The 20,296-nt window shown below is 52.9% G+C and overlaps 1 protein-coding gene across 14 annotated transcripts in view; it reads right to left on the minus strand.

Annotated features, from left to right (window-relative positions):
* Nucleotides 1–20,296, minus strand: part of Cacna1g (calcium voltage-gated channel subunit alpha1 G) — a 64,593-nt gene that overhangs the window by 38,821 nt on the left and 5,476 nt on the right. For 7 of the 14 annotated variants that reach the window (XM_050156947.1, XM_050156945.1, XM_050156946.1 and 4 more), the window contains exons 2-9: nt 17,607–17,718; nt 17,257–17,390; nt 16,848–16,945; nt 14,762–14,921; nt 13,542–13,842; nt 13,286–13,378; nt 10,207–10,990; nt 8,031–8,407 (exon numbers count right to left, since the gene is read on the minus strand). In XM_050156947.1, coding sequence (XP_050012904.1) covers nt 8,031–8,407; nt 10,207–10,990; nt 13,286–13,378; nt 13,542–13,842; nt 14,762–14,921; nt 16,848–16,945; nt 17,257–17,390; nt 17,607–17,718 — 2,059 coding nt within the window. Of the gene's footprint in view, nt 1–8,030; nt 8,408–10,206; nt 10,991–13,285; nt 13,379–13,541; nt 13,843–14,761; nt 14,922–16,847; nt 16,946–17,256; nt 17,391–17,606; nt 17,739–20,296 lie in introns of those variants that run through there. The other 7 variants (XM_050156938.1, XM_050156937.1, XM_050156935.1 and 4 more) reach the window with 3 other exon arrangements.

Below are 20,296 nucleotides of genomic sequence, written 5' to 3' on the forward strand. Positions count from 1 at the left end.
GACTGAACCCAAAGACAGTAGGCCTGCCAACTCCGAACCTTTCTACCGTGTGACCTTGGGAAAGTCCCTGAGCAGCTCAGACTTTCTGGAACCTCTTGTGTTATACAGAGAGCTACCACCTTGCAGGGAGGCTTCTCTGCAGGACGGGGGAGTTTAAGGCTGCGAAGAAGACTCGACGCTCAGGCCCAGGCTCGGGTGGCCTTGTGAATCCAGACGGTGGAAGCAGGGCTCAAGTGTGCCAGAACAGACTCTCTGTTCTGCGAGCCACAGCTCAGCGAGAGAAAAAGCTAGGAGCAACACGGAGCTCGAAGCCAGCTAAGTCAGTGGGCCAGTACAGGAGGGGGCACTCGAGAAGAGTTATCCGTGGGAAATATCCCCAGCTGGTGCAGCCAGCAGCACAAAGGGCAGGGACTATGTGTGTGGTTGGGTGGCTGGGTGGGGGTCATACTCAAGACCCAAAATGTTGTGAGTGGGAAAGTGGGAAAGGATGGGGCTGCAGGGCCCACAAGGAAAGTGGCTTCCAGCCACAACTCCAGCAGGACCAGCCTTAGCCTACAACACGGGGCCGTTGATGTTTCTGCAGGGAGGGAGGAAATGTGCATGTCTGCGTATTAAAAAGATTAATCTGGCTGCAGTGGTGGCAGCATGCAGATGCTTGGAGGGGAGATGAAGACCAATTAGGAGATACTGCAGCTGTCCCGGCAGGAGGCCCAAGAGCTGGTTCTGACAGACAGCGAGTGCCTTTCCCAGGAAAAGGTGGAGAAGCCAGACCAGAGCTACGAAGGGGCTGGGTGAAGCCACTCCGGTCTGCACCCCATGCCTAGTCCATCTACTTAGCACCTAGCAGCTCCACCAATCCTAGAAGATTCTGCTCACCGATCTGGGCTCCCCAGCTAATCTCAACCCTGCTCTTGCTGTCCCCAGTTCCTGTTCCCAGGAACTGGAATCTACGCTGGCTGCAGGGACGGATAAGGGTGCCTGAGTCAGAAGAAGGCAAGTATCCTGGAAGGTGTGAGAAATCAGGGGACGGTAGGGTGGTGAAGAATTCCCGAACAATCTCACAGACCGCATACAGCTCTCAGCCCGGATATCACATCTCCGCACACTTCACCCCCAGCACCCTCATTGTATTTCCCCTGTATCCCTAAGCCAGCAGCTAGCTTTATCTCCCCCACCATCTCTCCAGCTACTAGAAGTTTCCCAGCTGAATACTTGCCAGGTAGGCATAGCCCTGCCAGTGCTGGCTCAGCTTCAAGACAGCCAACCCGAGCCCCTGCCACTTAAAATTCTGGAGCCTTGAGCCTGGCATGGTGGCCCATGCCTGTAATCTCAGTATTCAGGAGGAAGAGGGATAAAGAGTTCAAGGTGATTCTCAGCTATGGCTACATTTTAAGTTCTAAGTCAGCCCAGGCTATAAGATAACCCACCTTTCACACACACACACACACACACACACACACACACACACACACACACGTGCTGCGAATGTAGAGTGCTTGCCTAGCATATGTGGGGCCTGAGTTTGATCCCCCAGCACCATGCCAACGAAACATGGTGATACACACTTGTAACCCCAGCACTCAGGAGGCTGAGACAGAAGTATTGCCTAAGTTTGAGGCTAGCCTGGGCTACACAGTGAGACTCTCATAAAGACGTTAAAAAGGAAGGTAAGGGAATAAGGAAGGAGGAAAGACGGTCCTGCTCCTTACCCTCTTGGTCAACCTCTGGCCTGGAGCCCATGGTTAGCTATTGAAGGCCAGTCTCATGCTACTGACTTCAGTGGGTTCCTGCCTGTAAGGTCTCTGGTTCAGGTGAGTCCCCATGTCCCTGCCTCTCTGTTGTGTTCTGAACTGCTGAGTACAGTAGTCAGTCACGAACAAGGCTGTGCCGACCAAACAGCCCATGTTTGCTGGGTGGCCCCATGGTTGTGTTATGCTCGGCCCACAGTTACCTGTTCTGTTCGCCTGTTTCTGTCCCAAACTTGGCTACCCTTGGGTTCCTTCCCACACCCAGGCTGCACCTTCATCTTCCTCCCTCCTCCACCAGCACTAGGATCCCTTATATCAGTTTTCCCTGTCGTTTCTCACATGGCGCTCTCCTGCTCTGGCCCCAAACAGATGCTCTCTGCACACTCAACTAGAAGTCATGTCCCTGCTCCCACACCACCCCTCACCTTGCAAGGAAGGATCTTTCCAGTCCTTCTGGTAGTAATTGCCTTAGCAACATCCAGCCAGGACTGCTCCCCTCCCCCCGGCCCTGCACCTGGTCTCCGTGGCCCTATGCAGCCACCTCCAGCCTCTCTAGGGGACCCTTCTCCAGCGGTCTCTTTTCCCCTCAGCCAATATTCTATAGAGTTCATCCTAGGCCCACTCCCTCCCCTCCATGACCTCCCTCCACCATCACCTCACTTCCCACCCTGCAGCTGTCACTGGAGGGAGAGTGTAGAGGACACTAAACAAAAGTCCTCCAAGTCCCTGGCTTCTCATCCAGACGGCCAGCGCCTGCCTGATAGCCCTCTCGGCATGGCCCACAGCCATCTCAAACTCAACACGTCCAAAACAAAGCCTTCACCTCCTCTTCGAAGCTGCTCCTTCCCCCTCTTCCCACCCCACTGTGCCTGGGGATTCTGCGTTGGAGCCTCAGAGTTATCTGGGAGTCATGCTTGCCCTTCATCCATCCCGACAGTCGGGTGCCAGGGCCAAAGACCCTGCCAGTAGGAGTACAGCCCTGCCCACTCCTGTCCTCTCTGTGCTGTCCCCTTGACAGGGCTCTCATTGCCTGTCATCTGAGCGATAGGAACAGCTTCCTTACCCCTCCCCCACCAGGCCTGCACCTCCAGGCTGGCTCAGGCTTCCTCTGAGCCCTCCCTCCCATTCCTGCTACTCCCTGACTTGATCACCTTGTGCCCCTATGCCAAGCCGGGACATTTCCAAGCTAGGCTGCTGGCTGTGCCCTCATCCTGCCCCCTCACCTGTTGTAAAGGTGTGAACACCTCTCCTTTGTCCCCTGGAGGCCAGCACCTGGCATTGGGTGTGAATTGCCATTGAAAAGGAACAAGGACACCGCTTGGGTGCTTTGGCTCTGCCCCCACCCTCTGGCATCCTAGAATTCTCCCAGTGGGCTGTGCCCAAGACGTTTGCCCCATATGAAACTGGGGAGGCCTAGAACCAGGGGATGCCTAAAAGGACCCAGCCCCATAGCTCCAAACAGTACCCTACCTACTCCCCTCAACCAAGACCCCTTGAAAATAGGGGCAGGTCGGCCATCAAGGAATTGTCACCCAAAGTCTTGCTGGGCCCACGGGCCCTGGTCCACAATCTGGAAAGCAAGGGCCAGGCCCAGGTAGAAGGCATCCACAAAGCCTTGCCTTCAAATGCCACACGTGGAGTATTTTTGTGGCATATCTGTGTCTGAAGAGAGAGTGCTCCCGGCTTTCAACAGAACCAAAAAAGGAGTCTGTGACACCCCCCCCCCTTCAACAGTCCAGGCATACCACGTGTGGACCCCACCCCCATCTTACCCTCACTTCCTTTTCTGTGAACCAGCCTCCAGCACTTATAAATAGAAACCTTCTCTGGACGTGTATCTGCAGTGACAGGATGGGTCCGGACACTAGGGACAAGCAGAATTGTGCCCATCCTGTCCTCTCCTGGCTTAAGAGGCCAGCTACACCAGTCTCTCTCTGTTCTTCAGCTTCCCCAGCCATATCTGCTGCCATCTTGCTTCTAAAATAAGTGGCTAGCACCTTCCTTTACTGGATTCAGATCCAAGAAGAAACAATTAGCCTATGACTCCAAGACCCCAACTCACAGAAAGGCCCTGGATGGGACACAGGGCACAGCGCTGCTTCTTGACCCTCAGATACCATGTCAAGTTCCTGCTCCCCACTGGAGGCCTGGGGTCATCCTTGCTGCCCCCCCCCCCCCGCCACTGCCTCCTAATAGCTACCTGGTGCTAAGTCTAAGGATTTGGGTCCGGTGGGCTCTCCCCAGCTCCCTCCTCTCTGTCTCCACAAATGAAAACAGAGCATGGACCACAGCAGCAATCCCTTCTTTCTCTCCCACTTGACTTCCTCACAGCTCCCAGGAAATTTCTGGTAAAACACAAACCTGGTCATATGACCTGCTAAAAATCCTTGCTAAGAAACTACCGACACAAGCCAAATTCCTTCCTGTGCCTCTTAAGATCTGGCCTGAGTTTTTCCCAGCTTAATCTTGTGTCACTTGTTCAGCCAGCCCATACCCAGTGCCCCACTCATTCCGAATGCCCACACTTAGGTTTTAGTGTCTGGTACCTCTGGCCCCTCCCCTTGCTGCATCCTTGGATGGCTGCGCCCTGGCTGTCCTGTAGACTCAGCTCAGGGTCCATCCCTTTCCAACTCCACATCCTTGGCTATGGTGGGAGCATTTACACCACAAAAACTGGCCAATTAGGTTGGGATTGTTTGTTTCTGTAGTACTAGAGTCTAAAACACAGGCCTAGGGCATGCTAGGAAAGCACTCTACTCCAGAGCTATATTCTCAGCCTTCCTTTATTTAAAAAAAAATTCTGAAGACTAGAGAGACAGCTCAGCTGTTAAGAGCACTTACTGCTCTTGCAAAGACATAGGTTTGATTTCCAAAACCCTCACAGAAGCTCAAAATTGTAACTCCAGTTCCAAGGGATCTGACACTTCTTCTAACCTCCATGAGCACCTGCTCATACAACACACACACAGCTACCCAACCACACACATATATACATAAAATAACTAAGTAAATATTTACATTTTTTATATACAGAATCTCAGTAAATTGTGAAGGCTGGCCTTGAACTTTCAATTTTCCTGCCTCAGCCTCTTGAGTAGTGGGATGGCCAGCCTAGTTTATTTTGTTTTATTAAGGGCTACACAATGAACATTTATCAGACCACTGCATAAGTCCAACTCTGACGCATTGGATATGTGTGTGGAATGGATGGATGGGTAGGCGGGTGGGTAGGTCAGTGGGTGGATGGATGGATGGATGGATAGATGGATAAGTGGGTGGATTGATAGATGGATGGAATGGAATGGGATGAATGAATGGATGATGGATGGGTGGGTGGATAGATGAATGATGGAATAAAATGGATTGGATGGATGGGTAGGTGGATAGATAGACTGATGGACAGATGGATGAACAGGTGGATAAGTTGATAATTCACCATTCTGGACTCCCTGTACTGGCCCCTGTTGGTGGGACACATGCTTTGGCTCCATCCTATAGTCACACTGTATCACTTTTCTTGCTCAGGTACTCCCCAGTGTCCTGTGTCCTTGTCCTTCTCCCTAATCTTTCTGGACACACTAATGCTGCTGGCAAGTGGTTAAGGGACAGGGGAATCAGAGGAATGCTGAAGTCAACATGGTCCCAGCCTTGAGGGTCTGGGGGAAGATAACAAAATGACGTTTTCCCATCAAGAGGAAGGTGGAAGGGACAGGCACTGTCTTCAGCAACGAAACGGAATAACTGGCAAAGCAGATGGCAGTAGGAGAAGACAGCACCTGAGAGGGGCAGAGGGCTAGGATCACTTACAGCATCCCCTCTCCAGGGCTCCCCAAGCTGATCAATACCAGAATTGATGGATGTAATCACTTCATTAAGAGCCCCACAGGGACACCAGGAGCCTGGGGCGCAGTAGCATCTGCAAGCCCTTCCTTCCAATCAACTTCACTTCCCCTGGAGTCAGCTCCATCTGAATCCTGAGCTCCCCCTCCCTGCCCCATCCCTGTCCTCCTTTGCATCTGGACCTTTGTCTCTGTCTCTGTCTTCAGTGTCCTTCCTGTCTTCCTCTGTCTCTCTAGATGTCTGTCTGTCTCCGTCTCTTGTCCCCTTGTCTCTGTCTCTCCTTCCACACTTCTGTCTATGTCTTTTCTGTCCCTTTCCCCCTGGGTCTCCATCTTTCCCTCTCTGCATCTGTGCCATCCCTGCGTCCCATCTAAGCCCCTCTGTGTCGCTGTCTCTCAGCCCTGAATACTTTCTCACTCTCCTTCAGCCTGCTCAGAAGCCCAGATGGTGGGACATTCACGCCACAGTGCCTGCAAGCACAGGACCATGGCAGCTTCTGGGGTTTTATGCCACCCTGCCTACCCTCTGAGCCTTCCAGGCGGCAACCAGTCATCTGCCCAGCCTGCTGGGGACTCCCACTCACTCTCATGGGGCCGTCAGCCACCAGGTACTAGGACAAACTTATCCCTCCAGCAGATGCTGCCCGTTCAAAATGATAGCTAAGGGGGAAGCTAGGGTTGTCGCCCCTTTCCCCAGGAACGTGGGTAAGGAGATGCTGGAAGCACGTCAACTAATGACTTTTCTTTCCTCTCCAAAAGGGGCATCCTTCTTGATATCTAACTGAAAGCCCTCTTCCTGCAGCTTCATCTGCCTTGAGCCCGTGTGACTCAGCTTCTTCCCAGTGTAATCAAAGCCTCCACCGGCAGCATCTGGCCAGGCATGGACTGCTGGGTGCACCCCCCCCCCGGGGGGAGAGGGGAGGGCACCAGAAATGTGCTCCCTTGGGAGAGCAGGACGGGCAAAGCCGGCCCTGAGTGAAATAGAGGAGGTGGCAGTTCAGGCTAGAGGATCCGAGGTGGCAGAGGTTAGAGATTGCCATCTCTTGGGGCACAGAAGGAGAAGATGCTGTCCCCACTCTCCCCCAGCCACCTGGCAGAGTAGAGCGCCTCTCTGCGGGAGACCGGCAGAACCAGCACGTGCATACATGCTCATGCCCCATGCAGCCCAGACACAACACGCCCACCCAGTGCCATGCATGCCCACCACTGGCACTGCAGCCGGTGTGTGGTTCCACCCAGACACACACACCTCTCTGACACAGGAAGAATCGTACATAGTATAGCTGCTCTATGCCCTCCATACGGGGTCCTTCGAGCAAGAGAGAGTAGAGCCAATGGGATGGGATAATGAGGGGTGTGCCTGGCCAGACAGGGCAGTTTAAAGAGTCAAAGGCTCATGTCGTTTCCAGGGCAGAGGTCAGTGAGGTGAGGCTACGGGGGTCTCAGAACCCACTGGAAAGTGAACATTTTACTGCTTTCACACACCCTGGCTAGGTGCCTACTGGTTGAGACGCCCCTCCGATTCCATGCTGGACTGTCTCAAGCTCTCAATACCTTTGTCTTGGCATGGCAATCAGGAACGAGGGATATACACGCTCAGTTCCAAATCAGGAAAAGAGGCTCTGGTGGCCAGTCCCCTCCCTGCTGCCCCAGGATGGCCAGGACACCCAGATGAGCAGTGTTAGGGAGAACCTACACACACACATTGCGACTGGCCAACCTTTTTAGACAGCCCAGGCCAGTGCAGTCCCCCGAATGGCCAAACACTCCATCTGCACAGTTTGGAGGTAGCTTCCTCCTCTCAGCCAGATCTGTAGCCGGCAGCCATCGTCGACCCACAGACTAAGCTTCCCTCTTCCACATGACAGTCCTTCAAATATTTGAAGACAGCTCACGGTCCTTGCTGAGCCTCTTCTCCTGACCAAACACCCTGCTCCTGGGAGCAGCTCCTCAAACTCGCTGATTTCTAGTCACCTGGCCATTCTGGACACCCTTATCTACCCAGAGTCACCCCAGTTCACAGCAAGGCTCTGACCTGAGGCCAAGCCAAGACTGCTTCATGGCTGTACCCTGATATTCTCTCAGGCACGGCCACTCAACACCGCCAATCCCTCACTTCTACCTGAATGGCCCTCCTGCCTGTCAATCACCCTCTGCTTACTGAGTTAATACATCTCCTGCCTGCCTTGCCTTCTCCAAAGACCCAAGTCTCTTCTGGTGGCTTATTGCGTCCCTCTTCTGAGAAGCCTTCCAAGACAGAACACACCTGCAGCTGCCTGGGCAACCTCTAGATTCAGAAAACATGCGAGGACAATCATTGCGCTCACCCTCGAGAGACCCCATCACTTCCTTTCCATCCCCCTCTCTCAGCCACTTCAACACAAAGAGGAATCAACCCTAAGGAAGAGCTGTTATCTGGAGCCAGCCTAGGCTGCATCCTTACCTGCTCGTGATACTCGATGCCCATGCTGAGTGTATTGACCAGGATCGCGATCATGATTCCCCGGCCAAAGTATTTGCTATCTACGATCTTCCGGAATGTGTCACAGATGAGTCTCCAGAAAGCTAGCACAGAACTAGGCTCCGCATCTGGGCCTAGGCTGCGCCGTCGCCGGCTGTGGGGGTCCCGGAGGTCACTGTGCTGAGCGTCCTGTGTGAACTCATACACAGCCTCACTGTCTGAGTCAGGTATTTCATGGTCGGCGGACTCTGGCTCCCCTGCCCCTGTCCGGGCACAGTAGGGGCAACTGTCTGGCCCACAGGTTCCACTGTCTGCCTTGGAGCAAGGGCTGGAGATCTTGCAGGAGCTATGGCAGGCTCCTGGAACAAAAGAGTAGATGTTAGAGCATCAAGATGCTCTCTAGGAGCTCCCCTGCCCTAGGAGGATGTAGAGGCTGTGGGAGAGAGGCTGGGGGTTACAGTCATGAGTATGCTAGGCACTTAGTGAATGGGTTGGTCCTGAATAACAAAATATCCTAATGTCAATGGCACCCTATTGATGGTCACTTCTGAGGATCCTAGAATTGAGGTAGAGAGGTAGGCACCATGTCCTCTGTGATCCTGTACAGCTATGTCCTATGGAGCTATGTCCTATGTCCTAGGAGCTTTCTGTCAGGAACCTAGACTAGCTTCCCTCCCTAGAGAGTGTAGCCCTGTATCCACACAGTGCTGAGTAGCATTTCCCAGGGGATCTCTGGGACTCGGCTACACGTGCACCCTTCTCACCACACATACCAGACCCACATACATGCACACACTGTGCACATGTATAGTGAGCACATGCAATCTGTGCACCACAATACACACACACATACACACACAGAGAGCACACACATGTATACCCAAACAAATTCATGCCATCTAATGTTTATATATAGACCCACGCACATATGTGCCTATGCAGACACCAGGAAGAAGCACCATACCCAAATGCATGTAAATCAGTCACTTGTACCCTCATATACACACACACACAGGGAATAACCCCCAGTTTCCTTCATGCACACAAGCACACACAGTATACCAGATATGTTCTGAATATACACAGGGACATGTCCCAAGGCATCCTTGTTCATCTAAATCCTGTTTTGGTCACAGAATATGAGAAATGAATGACACCTTAGAGACTACTCAGGTAAACAAGTGTGAAGGGGTCGTCAGCTCAAGGCCTGACCCCTAGGACAGACAAGATGCTATGTCCCCTTCCTGAGTGTATCTGTGTACCACAGGCCATCAGTAAGCTCCCACGGTAGTGACAGCCTCAATCCCACACAGAGGAAAATGGAAGCCTACATGTGAAATGACCCATGGCAGGGCAGGGGGAGAGCTAGCCTAAGAACCTTTCACTCTGAGTTCTGTGCTGACACTTTCTGGCCTCCACACACACTCCCAAGGGACATCTCACATATGCCGCTGCATTCTGTCACCACGTCCTCCCTGCAACACGGGTCCCAGACTGTGTCTGCCTGGGTAGCCAGCCTCCAGGCGGCAAGCATCCCACTCCCCCAGGCCACCGAGGCTCCACCCACAGGCTGGCTGCTTTCAGCCCTGGTTGCTCCTGCTCTAGGTCTCTCTGTTTACAGCAGTCACCTTGTGAGGCACCAGACTGCCACAGTCACACACCATTTCCCCGCTGAGCCTTGGGACAAAGGACACAGAGTGGGCTGCGGAGTCAGATGGTCTTGAGGTCACACTCACCAACACTCCTAGTCACCTTTTCTCTTATGCACACAGCAAGGGTGCATGCAGGCTCATTACCAACCTGTCCAGAGGACTCAAGCTGATTTTGCCTGCAAAGCATGTGACGGGCACATCACCGGGCAGCAGTAGTTAGACGTTATGGCCAAAGGCATAGTACATGGGAGGCATGCATGTGTGACAACTGTCATTCCTCCTACATTGTAGTAACATATACAGTGATCCTAGCTCCCGTTTGAACACACGAAACAATTAGAGCTCAAAAGAAAAAAATGGAACTGGTGGAAGGTTCCAGAGCTATAAGAAGTAGCACGAGAAACTAGGAACTGGGCCCTGGGTCCTCAGACTCCAGACCCTTAGTCTTCTAGATTACCACCCAACCTCCAAATGTGGGGTCCCAGCACACCCACCCACGCTCTCACCCGTACTCTGTGTCTCCAGTAGCTTGTGCATGGAGCTGAAGGGCCCAGGTGGGATGTTGAGGCTGGTGAGGGTGGGGGGCCCAGGACTGGGGGCCACCTCCACTAGTGCCTTATCCTTCAGCATCTCTGGTGGAGGGCTGGTGTGCACAGTGGGGTATACCTTCCCACTACCCACAGTCCTGCCAGATGCCTCCGATGGGGACCTGGGAGGGGGTGCCTGGCAACGGACTGGCTCCAAGTGGCAGTCGGCATGGTAGAAGCTGTGCACAGACTCCGCACCCCTCGGAGGGCCCCCAGAGGGAGTGGGTGTAGAGGGTGGTGGCAGCATGAGCCGGCGAGACCCATTGGCATCCCTGTCCTGGATCTCTGGGCTGGCCCGGGGAACTCTGAGCGTCCCATTACCCAGGTGGTAGTGGTGATGATGGTGGTGATGGTGGTGCACCAGGTGGTGGACAGACAGACGTCGGTGTGAGCGAGAGCAGCTGCCACTGGACTGGGGCTCCTGCCCACCATGGGCCACGGGGCTGCTAAGCAACCCAGCCCGCACACCTGCAGCCCTAGAGACCTGGGCCAGCCTGCGGGCTGCTTTACGGAGGATGTACACCAGGTACTTGAGCAGCTCCTCATAGCAGCTGCCTGGCTCGGAGAAGCTTGCCAGTGTGCTAGCGTTGGACAGGAAGCGCACACGCTGCTCCCGCATCAGCTGACTCTCCCGCTGCTTGGTCTCGGAGAACTGTGTGGCAATCACCACCAGACACAGGTTGATCATGAAGAAGGAGCCCACCTGCAGGGGTGGGGCCAGAAAGAGGAGATGTCCTGAAGAAAAGCGAATCTCGATGCCAGCTGCCACAATCAATGAATTCATTGTGGGCCAGGCACGGGGGTTTGCAGTGGTCCAGGCATTAGCCCATTTTATTGTCATGATAATTTGGGGAACAGACTCTTTTATAGTCTCCATCTGAGCAGGGAAGAAGCTGAAGCTCAGACTGATCAAGAAATTAGCCCACGATCACTTAGCTAATACAGACCAAGTAAGACTGAAATTGAGCCCTATGGACATTCAGGGTGTTGCTATTGCTGGTGATAGGATGCTTTGAGATAGCCCCAGTTCCCAGCCTTTAAATGTGTATGTGCAGAGACTCCAAGGCATCTCCCCAGTTTCTAGTTGGAGAGAAGGCTGGAGAAATGAATGCAATACTGGGGACAGAAGACCTTCAACTTGGAGCAAAACCTTTTGAGATCTACTTGTAATTCTCCCACTTGTTTCAATTCTAGCTGTGTGACCTTGGGGGAGACTCATAACCACGGCATTTCAATATCCTACGGACTAATAAAACCATCATTCTGATTTGCCCGTCTTCCCCCGTCCCCATCTCCATGCCTCAGTTTCCCCAGGACCCTGAGTAACCTACTGCTTGGACAACAAACCTGAATGATGGAAATAAATATTTGTGGTGACAAAGCAGACTTTTTTTTTCTCGCGCGCATGTCCTAGTAATTATGATAATTAGCTTCACTAGTGTGATTCCAAAGAGCTGTTTGGGAAGAATTTTCAGGAGGTGTGTGGGAGGGTGGAAACTAGGCCCCCCCATGTCCCTGCCTATCCCTCCCCCACCCAAGCAAGCCTGCGGACGGCAACAATCCTCAGATGAGTCGCTATCCTGAAGCACTGGCCTCACCGTTGTGGTAACTGTCAGGGATGGTAAAGGTCCCCAGCCAAGCTTTGCTCCAAGCTTGGTCATTCTTTCATACCTGGGAAAGCTATGGTAGCCTAGGAAACCGTCTCTCTCTCCTTAGAAGTAGCTTCATTCTGTCCTCACCTCTTGGAAGCTGTCCTGAGTGATTGATCTTAATCTCATTCATTCACTTTCCCCTTCTTAGGGTTTTTGAGACAGAGTCTCTCTGTATAACCCTGGCTGTCCTGGAACTTGCTTTGTAGAGCACGCTGACTTGGAAATCATAGAGATACGCTTGACTCTGCCTCTGCCTCTGCCTCTGCCTCTGCCTTTGCCTCCCAGTTTTGGGATTAAAGGTATGCACCGCCACACCCGACTCCTTAATCTCCTTCTCTCAGTATCCAGCCCTCCACCTGGCTCTGCACTGACCTCTTGGTGACGTGGGAAAATGGAAGGGCTAGGTTTGGAGTTGGTAACCTGGAGCTGCCGTCCCAGCTCTAGCCCCAACTTTCTACGTAATCTTGTACCAGTGGCCAACCCTCTAGAGCTCTGAGTTCTCACTTAGAAGACAGAGGTCACCATCCCTGAAGTGGCCACATCACAGGCACATATAAGGAAGAACAGCCACGTTAGCACTGATAGCCCTCCCTAGAGACACTGATCCATGGCTTAGACAAGGCACATGGTAGGGGCAGATAAATGAGGAAAAGTCATTTTCCTTCCTTGGAAAACAAAGGTAGCAATGAGATCATGGTGAGGATGAAATGCCCAACCCTCAGGAAACAGTGGCTGGCACACAGTAAGTGCTCAATAAATATCAGCTATAAGTGGTAGCCATGAAAGCATCTACTGTGGCTGGTAGTGATTAAAATGATTAAATGATACTGCTTGGGTCTGTCTTCCACTTTCTGAGAGCCTTGGAATTTCAGAACCGGAAGGAAGAAGAGATCTCACAGTATTTCTCAATACCAATTGGAGTTTTAGCTGCACGATTCTTTGCTTGCAAATGTTTTGAGATATTTAGCATCTATCCCTTTCCCAACAGCATGTCGGCAGAGCTCCCCAAGAGCTCATGAAGTCAGAACCACACTTGGCCATTTCTGGGTACCCCTAGGGAAGGTGATGACAACATTGTGGGGGTTTGAGAACGCTCTACTATACAGGTAAAGAATCAGAAGCCTATAATGGGTGTGGGGACTCAAAGAGGATGACTTGCCAAAGGTCCTAATAGTAGTAAGCGGTAGAGTCTGGCCTTGATCTCGGATTTCTCCTGCCTCACCCCCACAGTGTGACAGACCCACCACCTCTACGGGACTTGGGAGCTAAGAACTTCCCCTCTGTTCACAACTTCATCTGCAGCCCCATTATCTCCCACTCCCACGAGGGCTGAAGGGGCCACTCACGATGATGAGGAGAATGAAGTAGATGAAGTTGTAGAAGGAATGCGCGTCCATCACAAAGTACATGATGTCGACCCAGCCTTCCAGAGTGATGACCTGAGGCGAGAGAGACAGCTGACTCCAGCTGGGACTACTAACGCCTCCTTCAGTCTCCCCCACCAAGGCTCTGGCCACCACCCTCACCCTGAGGATAAGCCCCAGTCTGTGCTGTCTCCTGGGACTGTTCTGGGGGAACACCCCACAGCCCATGTGGCCCCACCTGGAAGATGGCAATCCAGGCATAGCCGATGTTATCAAAGTTGATGGCGCCTTTGAAGGGGTTGTGCTCGCCGGCAGAGCAGTTGGTATAATATTGGTTCCAGTTGACACAGGTGGTGTTGCTGGAACTGTTATAAGCCTCGTAGTCCAGAGCGCAGGGCGGCCCACCACCACCTTCCCCGCGCAGTGTCGGCACGCTCCTGCAGGACCGCATGCCGTTCTCCCTCGGCTGGGAGCAGATGAAGGGACTCTCGTCCTCGTTCTCTGTCTGGTAGTAAGGCTCCAGGTCCACGCTCAGGGGGCTGCGGGGTGAGGGAGAGACAGAGGTAAGACTGGGGAGTAGGGTTCCCCACAGAGAAGCCAAGGATAAAAAGGCTGGTGTGGGTGCACAGAGACACACAGGGGATAAACCAGACCTAAAGCAGAAGAGGAGATAGGGCAAAACAGGGCCTTGTAGACAGGGCTGGGGGCAGGTAGGGATGTGAGAGCTTGACCTGGAACTCCCCAGCCCAGAGGTCTACAATAGGGAAGTGGTTCCAACTTTGTTGCAAGTTAAAATCACAGGAGGGGTTTGTTTCTCCACCCTCCCACCCTTCGTCAACCTTGTGCCGAGTGTATATTCCAGGCTGGCTTCAAACTCTATGTAGCCAAATGATTGTTAGTTTCTGATCCTCCTGTCTCTGCCTCCTGAGCGCTAGGGTGCTGGGGATTGAACCCTGAACTTGGTGAGCACTAGACAAGCACTCTACCAACTGAGCTATACCTCTAGTCTTCAAGGAATCTCTTGTCTTTCCCTCCTTCCCTTCCTCCCTTCTCCCCCCCCCCCCATTTCTTTCTCTTGGAGCAGTGTCTCACTACATATCTGTGGCTGGCCTGAAGCTCATTATGTAGACTAAGCCAGCCTGAAACTCAGATTAGCCCAATCCTTTCTCCAGGGTTCTGAGATTAAAGTTGTACACCACTGTGCCTGGCTTCTGGGGGGCTTCTCAAATGCCTAGATCCAAGCTGAAGCCCAGGTCAATGCAATGGGAACCTCAGAAAGGCATGCCTGGGCATCAGGGCTTGAAAATGCCCCCGGTTATTCCAATGTGTAGCTAGGTTTGCAAGCTAAATGCGTGTGAAATATGAGAACAGTTATATCCATGGTGACAGGAAGCCAGGGACCGAGAGAGGTCCACAGTCCCCAACCCCCGTCCGTCACCCACCGGGTCCACCACTCACAGGCTGAAATTCTCGGGGAGGAAGCATCGGTTCCGAAGCAGCCCTGCCCACAGCTGGACACCAACGATGCCAAAGATGAAAAAGACGAAGAAACAGAGCAGCAGGACATTGCCCAACATAGGCAAGGTGTCCAGCAATAATGTGACGAGGATGCGCATGCCTGTGGGGGCAGAAGAGCCATGCTGGGGGTTCCAGTCCGGTCCAGCGAAGCTGAGTGCCACAGGCCTGGAAGTCTTCCCCACGAGGGCCCACTGGGGATGCTGAGAAGGCCCAGTTTAAGCTGGAGAGGAGACTGGTAGACATGTCTAACTCTCCCAGACAGCCCTGGAAGCTCCATTGGCCCGCCCATATTATCTATTGTATGGTACCAACACCTATCCCCAGTAACTGTGGCTTCCAAAGCCCTCTCAGGTTCTGGGTCCCACCTCACTGTCTCATTGTCACCACGGGACTATGATATCACCCCCAATTTACAGATGAGAAGTCTGAGGCTCCCAGAAGTGACGTGAGATGCTCAGGATGGGAGCTGCTAAATGTAGGCGCCAGGACTTAAATTTAGGTTTTTGTGCTTCCAAATCCTGCTCCCCGAGGCACAGGCTCACACACACACCTCCCACTTCCTTCTCTCACCAGACTCAGTCACCTGACCTTCCTAAATGATGGTCCCAGAGGGCCACTGGGGAAAATGAGACAGACCTCCTGTATCCCGGAAGGCTAGAAAGCAGCCAAGATGACCAGCGCTTTGCCAGGCTTCTGAGCCCACCCCCATCGCCCGGTCCTGCATTCTGTTCCCTGTGTGTCTGTTCCATGCTGGCTCTAGGTCTTGAAATCAGGGTCTCTTAAAGAGATATAACTTTGTCTTCTTGAGAGCAAAGCAGTTAATGTCCATGGGCAAAGTCACTGCATCCCCACCCCCAAATAACAGCCTGGTTAGGGATCCATTCCTCACTCCAGGTCTACGACTCATTAACCCAAATACTTGAACTAGCCTTTAGGAGACTCAGACATCCTAAGCCCTTGTCAAAGTGATGGACCTCTAGTGGCCCATGTGACCCCCAAAGTGCCCTGTGTGGGCTCTGCTCCCTTTGGGGCAAAGGTTCTAAACAATAACACAACAATTGATTAACCTTTCCGGTGCCGACAGCCACCCTATCCTGACCAGCCAGTCAGCCCTTGTCAACCGCCCCTTAGTTCTTCCCATCCCCCTTCAGCTCCTCAGACTCCAACTGAGATCAATTCCTCAGGGCTAGCTTACATTAAGGGAATTACAGCAGTGGTTAGTCTGAGGTCTATCAATTTAGCAGCTGTCACCTGGGAGAGGAGGCCAGCCACGCCCCTCTTCTGGCTCTCCCGTTAGCATCAAGCATGCTCCCCTCCACTCACTCAGCAGTTCTGTCCTCCCAGAGGTAAGCAAATCACACACACACACACACACACACACACACACACACACACACACACACACACACACACACGGCTACTGCAGCATCAGGCATTAAGTCAAGCACAGCGCCCCCTCCTGAGGCCCCAGTGGGGACCATCTGCAGCTTGAGGAATTGCAAAGGGGGCCTGCAAAGGGAGAGGGGCAGAAAGTCAGGGGAGCTGAAGCTGCCAAACCTTTGCTGGCTCCAGAAACCAATGCGGTTTAATTTAGATAATGGTCTCAGCAGTCACTGCAAGAGTTGGAAAGTGGGGGAGGGGGGGAAATGCAACCACAGCCGGAGGGTAAGGCATGGAGTAGCCTTGTCTTGAGAGAAGTGGTGTTTAGTGCCGGTGTGGTCGCACCAATGAAAACCAAAAAGACCATTAACAATTGGTGTCCCCTCTTGCTGGTCTGATGGCCTCTCCACTGGTCCCCATCCACCCTTATTCCTCTGGAAAGGGGTCATCTGAGGTGTTTCTAAGATTCCAGCCCTCAGCCTGGCTGAATTGAGTGGAACCCAGGTAGCTTTCCTAGTGATACCACCAGGGTTAGAGGTTCTGACTGGGTCCCTGCTGTGCCCTTTTCTGCCTCAGGTCATGATGAATGTGCCACATTTCCTCTGAGGGCCCTCTGTCCAGGGGTGAGGGCTAAGGGGTCACTCACTGGGCACCCGGTTAATGGCCCTGAGCGGTCGCAGCACTCGGACTGTCCTGACTGCTGAGAAGCTGACGTTCTGCAGGTCCAGCGAATACTCCAGCATCCTGTGGGGAGGGGCCGGGATGGAGGCCCTTTGAGTGTGAGGCCAGTGAAGAATCCTGCTGTGAGGTGGCAGGGTGACCTAGGACTCTTCCCTCTCCTCCACCAAGGGAAGCTGAAGATCAGCTCTCTGTCTAGGGGACAAGGATACCCCCAAGCCATGACAGTCAACTCAAAGGGGAACAGACCCCAAAGGAACACTGTAGGGGTTCAGATGACAGAACAGAGCCCTGCAAGCAGGCAGCCCTGGAGGAGTGGACAGCCAGACAGGCAGGAGACTTGCCCAGTGACCTCCCACCCTAACCCAAGCCCTCACCCCGCAATAACGATGAAAAAGTCAAGCCGGTTCCAAGTGTCTCCCAGGTAGCATTTCTTCCCGAAGATGCCCAAGGCCACCATCTTCACCACCATTTCCACGGCAAAGAAGGCAAAGATGAAGTCATCGAAGGCCTAAAGTGAAGAGTAGCGGCTGCCAAAACTGAGGAGAATAGGGGACACCCACCCCACCCAATGCCAGTGCCCACCAGCTGGACCAGGGCTTCTGGTAGAACAGAATTCAGGCTTTACGATCCAAGAACCACTCAACCCTTCCTCTAACACACACACACACACACACACACACACAAACACACACACACAGATGGACAGAAACACAAACATACTCACCTGCAAGATCCGGCAGCGCTGGGAGTCACAAGCAATGTCCTCACATGGCCTGAACATACCCAGAGTCACACAATTGAGAAGAATGACCAACATGCTGATGCGCTCGAACCAGGTACCAGGTGTCAAGGAAACAACAGCTCTCCAAAGCCTGAGCTGAAGATGCCTCCCAGGTCAGACCTAACACTCACTACCTGTCAATTAACCTCCCAAGGCCTTTGGAAACACTAGAGGTGAGCTGGAAGGAGCTGGGCCTGCCATGGTCATTTTATCTCTCCAGCCCCGTCTTCCTCATTTGTAAGGTAGAGGAGGCCATAAATACCCTGACTATTTGCACAAGCCATGTAGGGAATAGAATTGATTGCGCCTGTGGAAATGCCAGGCTCCATGAGTTTGCTGTGAATCTGATCCTCCTCTCCCCACCACACTGGGTAGATGTGAGAAGCAAGTGAGATAATGTATGCGAATGTGTTACACAAACCTACAGTCGGATTAAGCCTGCCTTACAGTTTACCACGCACTTTCACACAATGCCACGATCGCTGCTCACAACAGCCCCATGAAGCATCCAGGGTGGGATCATTTCATTCCCCACAACCCAAGGACAGCAAGACCCAGAGAGCTGAAGCCAAGTCATATGCCAGAGTTGCTAGAGAAGCCAAGATGAGATGGAGGCTTCCAAGCACATGGTCTACTCCGTTATCTTCCCTGCACTACAACTACGAAGGCAGCCAGGGACTCAGGATAGCCCTGGTATCAGAAAGCAGGCCCACATCTGCAGCCCTGCTCCCCTTGCCACTTCACAGGAACCCAAGGCTCTGGCTTCAAGCACCAGCTTCCCGGCTTCTCCAAGTCCTCAGCCTTTCGCCACATTCATGCCTTTTGGAAACAAGACCCATGCCAGACCCTGCGCTTGGTAGAAGCCTCAGCTCTGCAGAGAGGGCAGTAGTAGCACCATACATGGCCAGGCTTCTGCCACACCTCTTGTGTCTTCTAAGCCAGATCCGAGCAGCTAGGGCCAGAGGGAAGTCTAAATCCCAAGGCTTTCCGAGTAGTGAGTTCTGTTGAGAGGTTTGGTTTACCTTCTGCCCATTGGCGTGAAGACATACAAGATGACCTCCAGATAAAGAAGATTCCAGGCCATGGACCCCACAGATGAACAACAAGGCAGCCTAGCTTCCTCATGGAAAAACAGGAGTGAGGCAGAAAGAGCAAAGAACCCCGAGACAAGCCAAGACAGAAGGAAAGAGGAAGGGGTGTGGCAACCCCTGCAGCCTGCCCTGCCAGTCCATCTGGGACCCCGGAGTCCATAGACCCTTCCTGTCTTAGCCTTGCTTCTGGCATGAGAAGGCTTCCACCAGGCATGAAGAGATGACCAGGAAGATTCAGAGACCCAGTAACCATCCTCCCAGATGACCCCACCACTGAATCTCCAGCACTAACTTCCTCCTCGGCCACCTTCAAGTGCTCCCCATTCCTGTCAGCAGGCTCTTTTCTATTGGGTGCACATCCGTGTCACCACCTGTACCTAGCACCCCAGAAATCCTCAGACATTTCGGTGTTCATAATATCCATCCCTTTAAAAAATGAGAGTAAGCCGGGCGGTGGTGGCACACGCCTTTAATCCCAGCACTCGTGAGGCAGGCAGAGGCAGGTGGATCTCTGTGAGTTCGAGGCCACCCTGGTCTACAAGAGCTAGTTCCAGGACAGGCTCCAAAGCTACAGAGAAACCCTGTCTTGAAAAATAAAAAAAATAAATAAAAGAGAGAGAGAGAGTAAAAAATGAAATAAAATCTTAGGTTCAGAGCAGGGAAGTCGGTGAGAGGGGGGAATGAAAGTGTTTCTATGGGGCTGTTTTCCTGAGTGTAGCTGTCGGATCTCTCTCCAGATTAGGGGTCAGCCAGGGGTCACTCTGGAAAAAAAAAATGGGGACAGGGAGGAAGCCACCACTTGGAAAGGAAAGGACGCAATTACCCTTAATAACTGGTCCGTGCTCCCCAAGCTGGTCCGTGCTCCCCAAGCTAGCCCACCACTCCTCTCTGCAGGAGAAGCAGCACCTAGGAGGGGCCCATGAGAACAACGGTGGTGGGGAAGGGCTCCAGGATACTCCTGTGGACATCTAATAGCAGTGACTCCACGGAGTTAGGTCATGTGCTTGGCTCTTCTCCCTTGCTGGCTATAGGCTCCTGGCAGGTAGGGATGCCCTGCTTCCCCCTTAACAGCACCCACACTACAGAGCCCAGTGTAACATGTAGTCCATAGCAAATGATCAGTGCACAGAAGAGCGAATGAATGAATGAACCAATCAGTCAGTCACCTGTCAGTCCAGAAGCCTCCCCATTCATGTTTCCCTGATGCTGCCCTCGGCGGTGACAGGCAATGACAGCGATGTGAGGAGTTCCAGAGTTGATCCCACAGAAGGGATGACCCCCACTTCTCTTCCTACTTTTTATTGGCTCGGACTGGGGCCTCTGATTGTCAGAATCTGCACCCAGACAACCCTACATCCGGCTCTTAGCCAAAATTCCCTTCTCCAGGCCCCTTGGCGACCCTGCCTGCCCCCATGGACCTGTCTTCGACTCCACCGTCCCTTCACTGTGGATAAGTCTTAAGAGACAGGCAAATCTAGAACAATTTGAATAGAAGAATATCTAAGAGGGTCTTTCACCCTTCTCAGGGTGGGGCTTGTTTCC

Source organism: Alexandromys fortis, unplaced genomic scaffold, assembly GCF_014885135.2.
Source record: "Alexandromys fortis isolate MF-2015 unplaced genomic scaffold, M_Fortis_MF-2015_v1.1 scaffold_31, whole genome shotgun sequence".
NCBI lineage: Eukaryota > Metazoa > Chordata > Mammalia > Rodentia > Cricetidae > Alexandromys > Alexandromys fortis.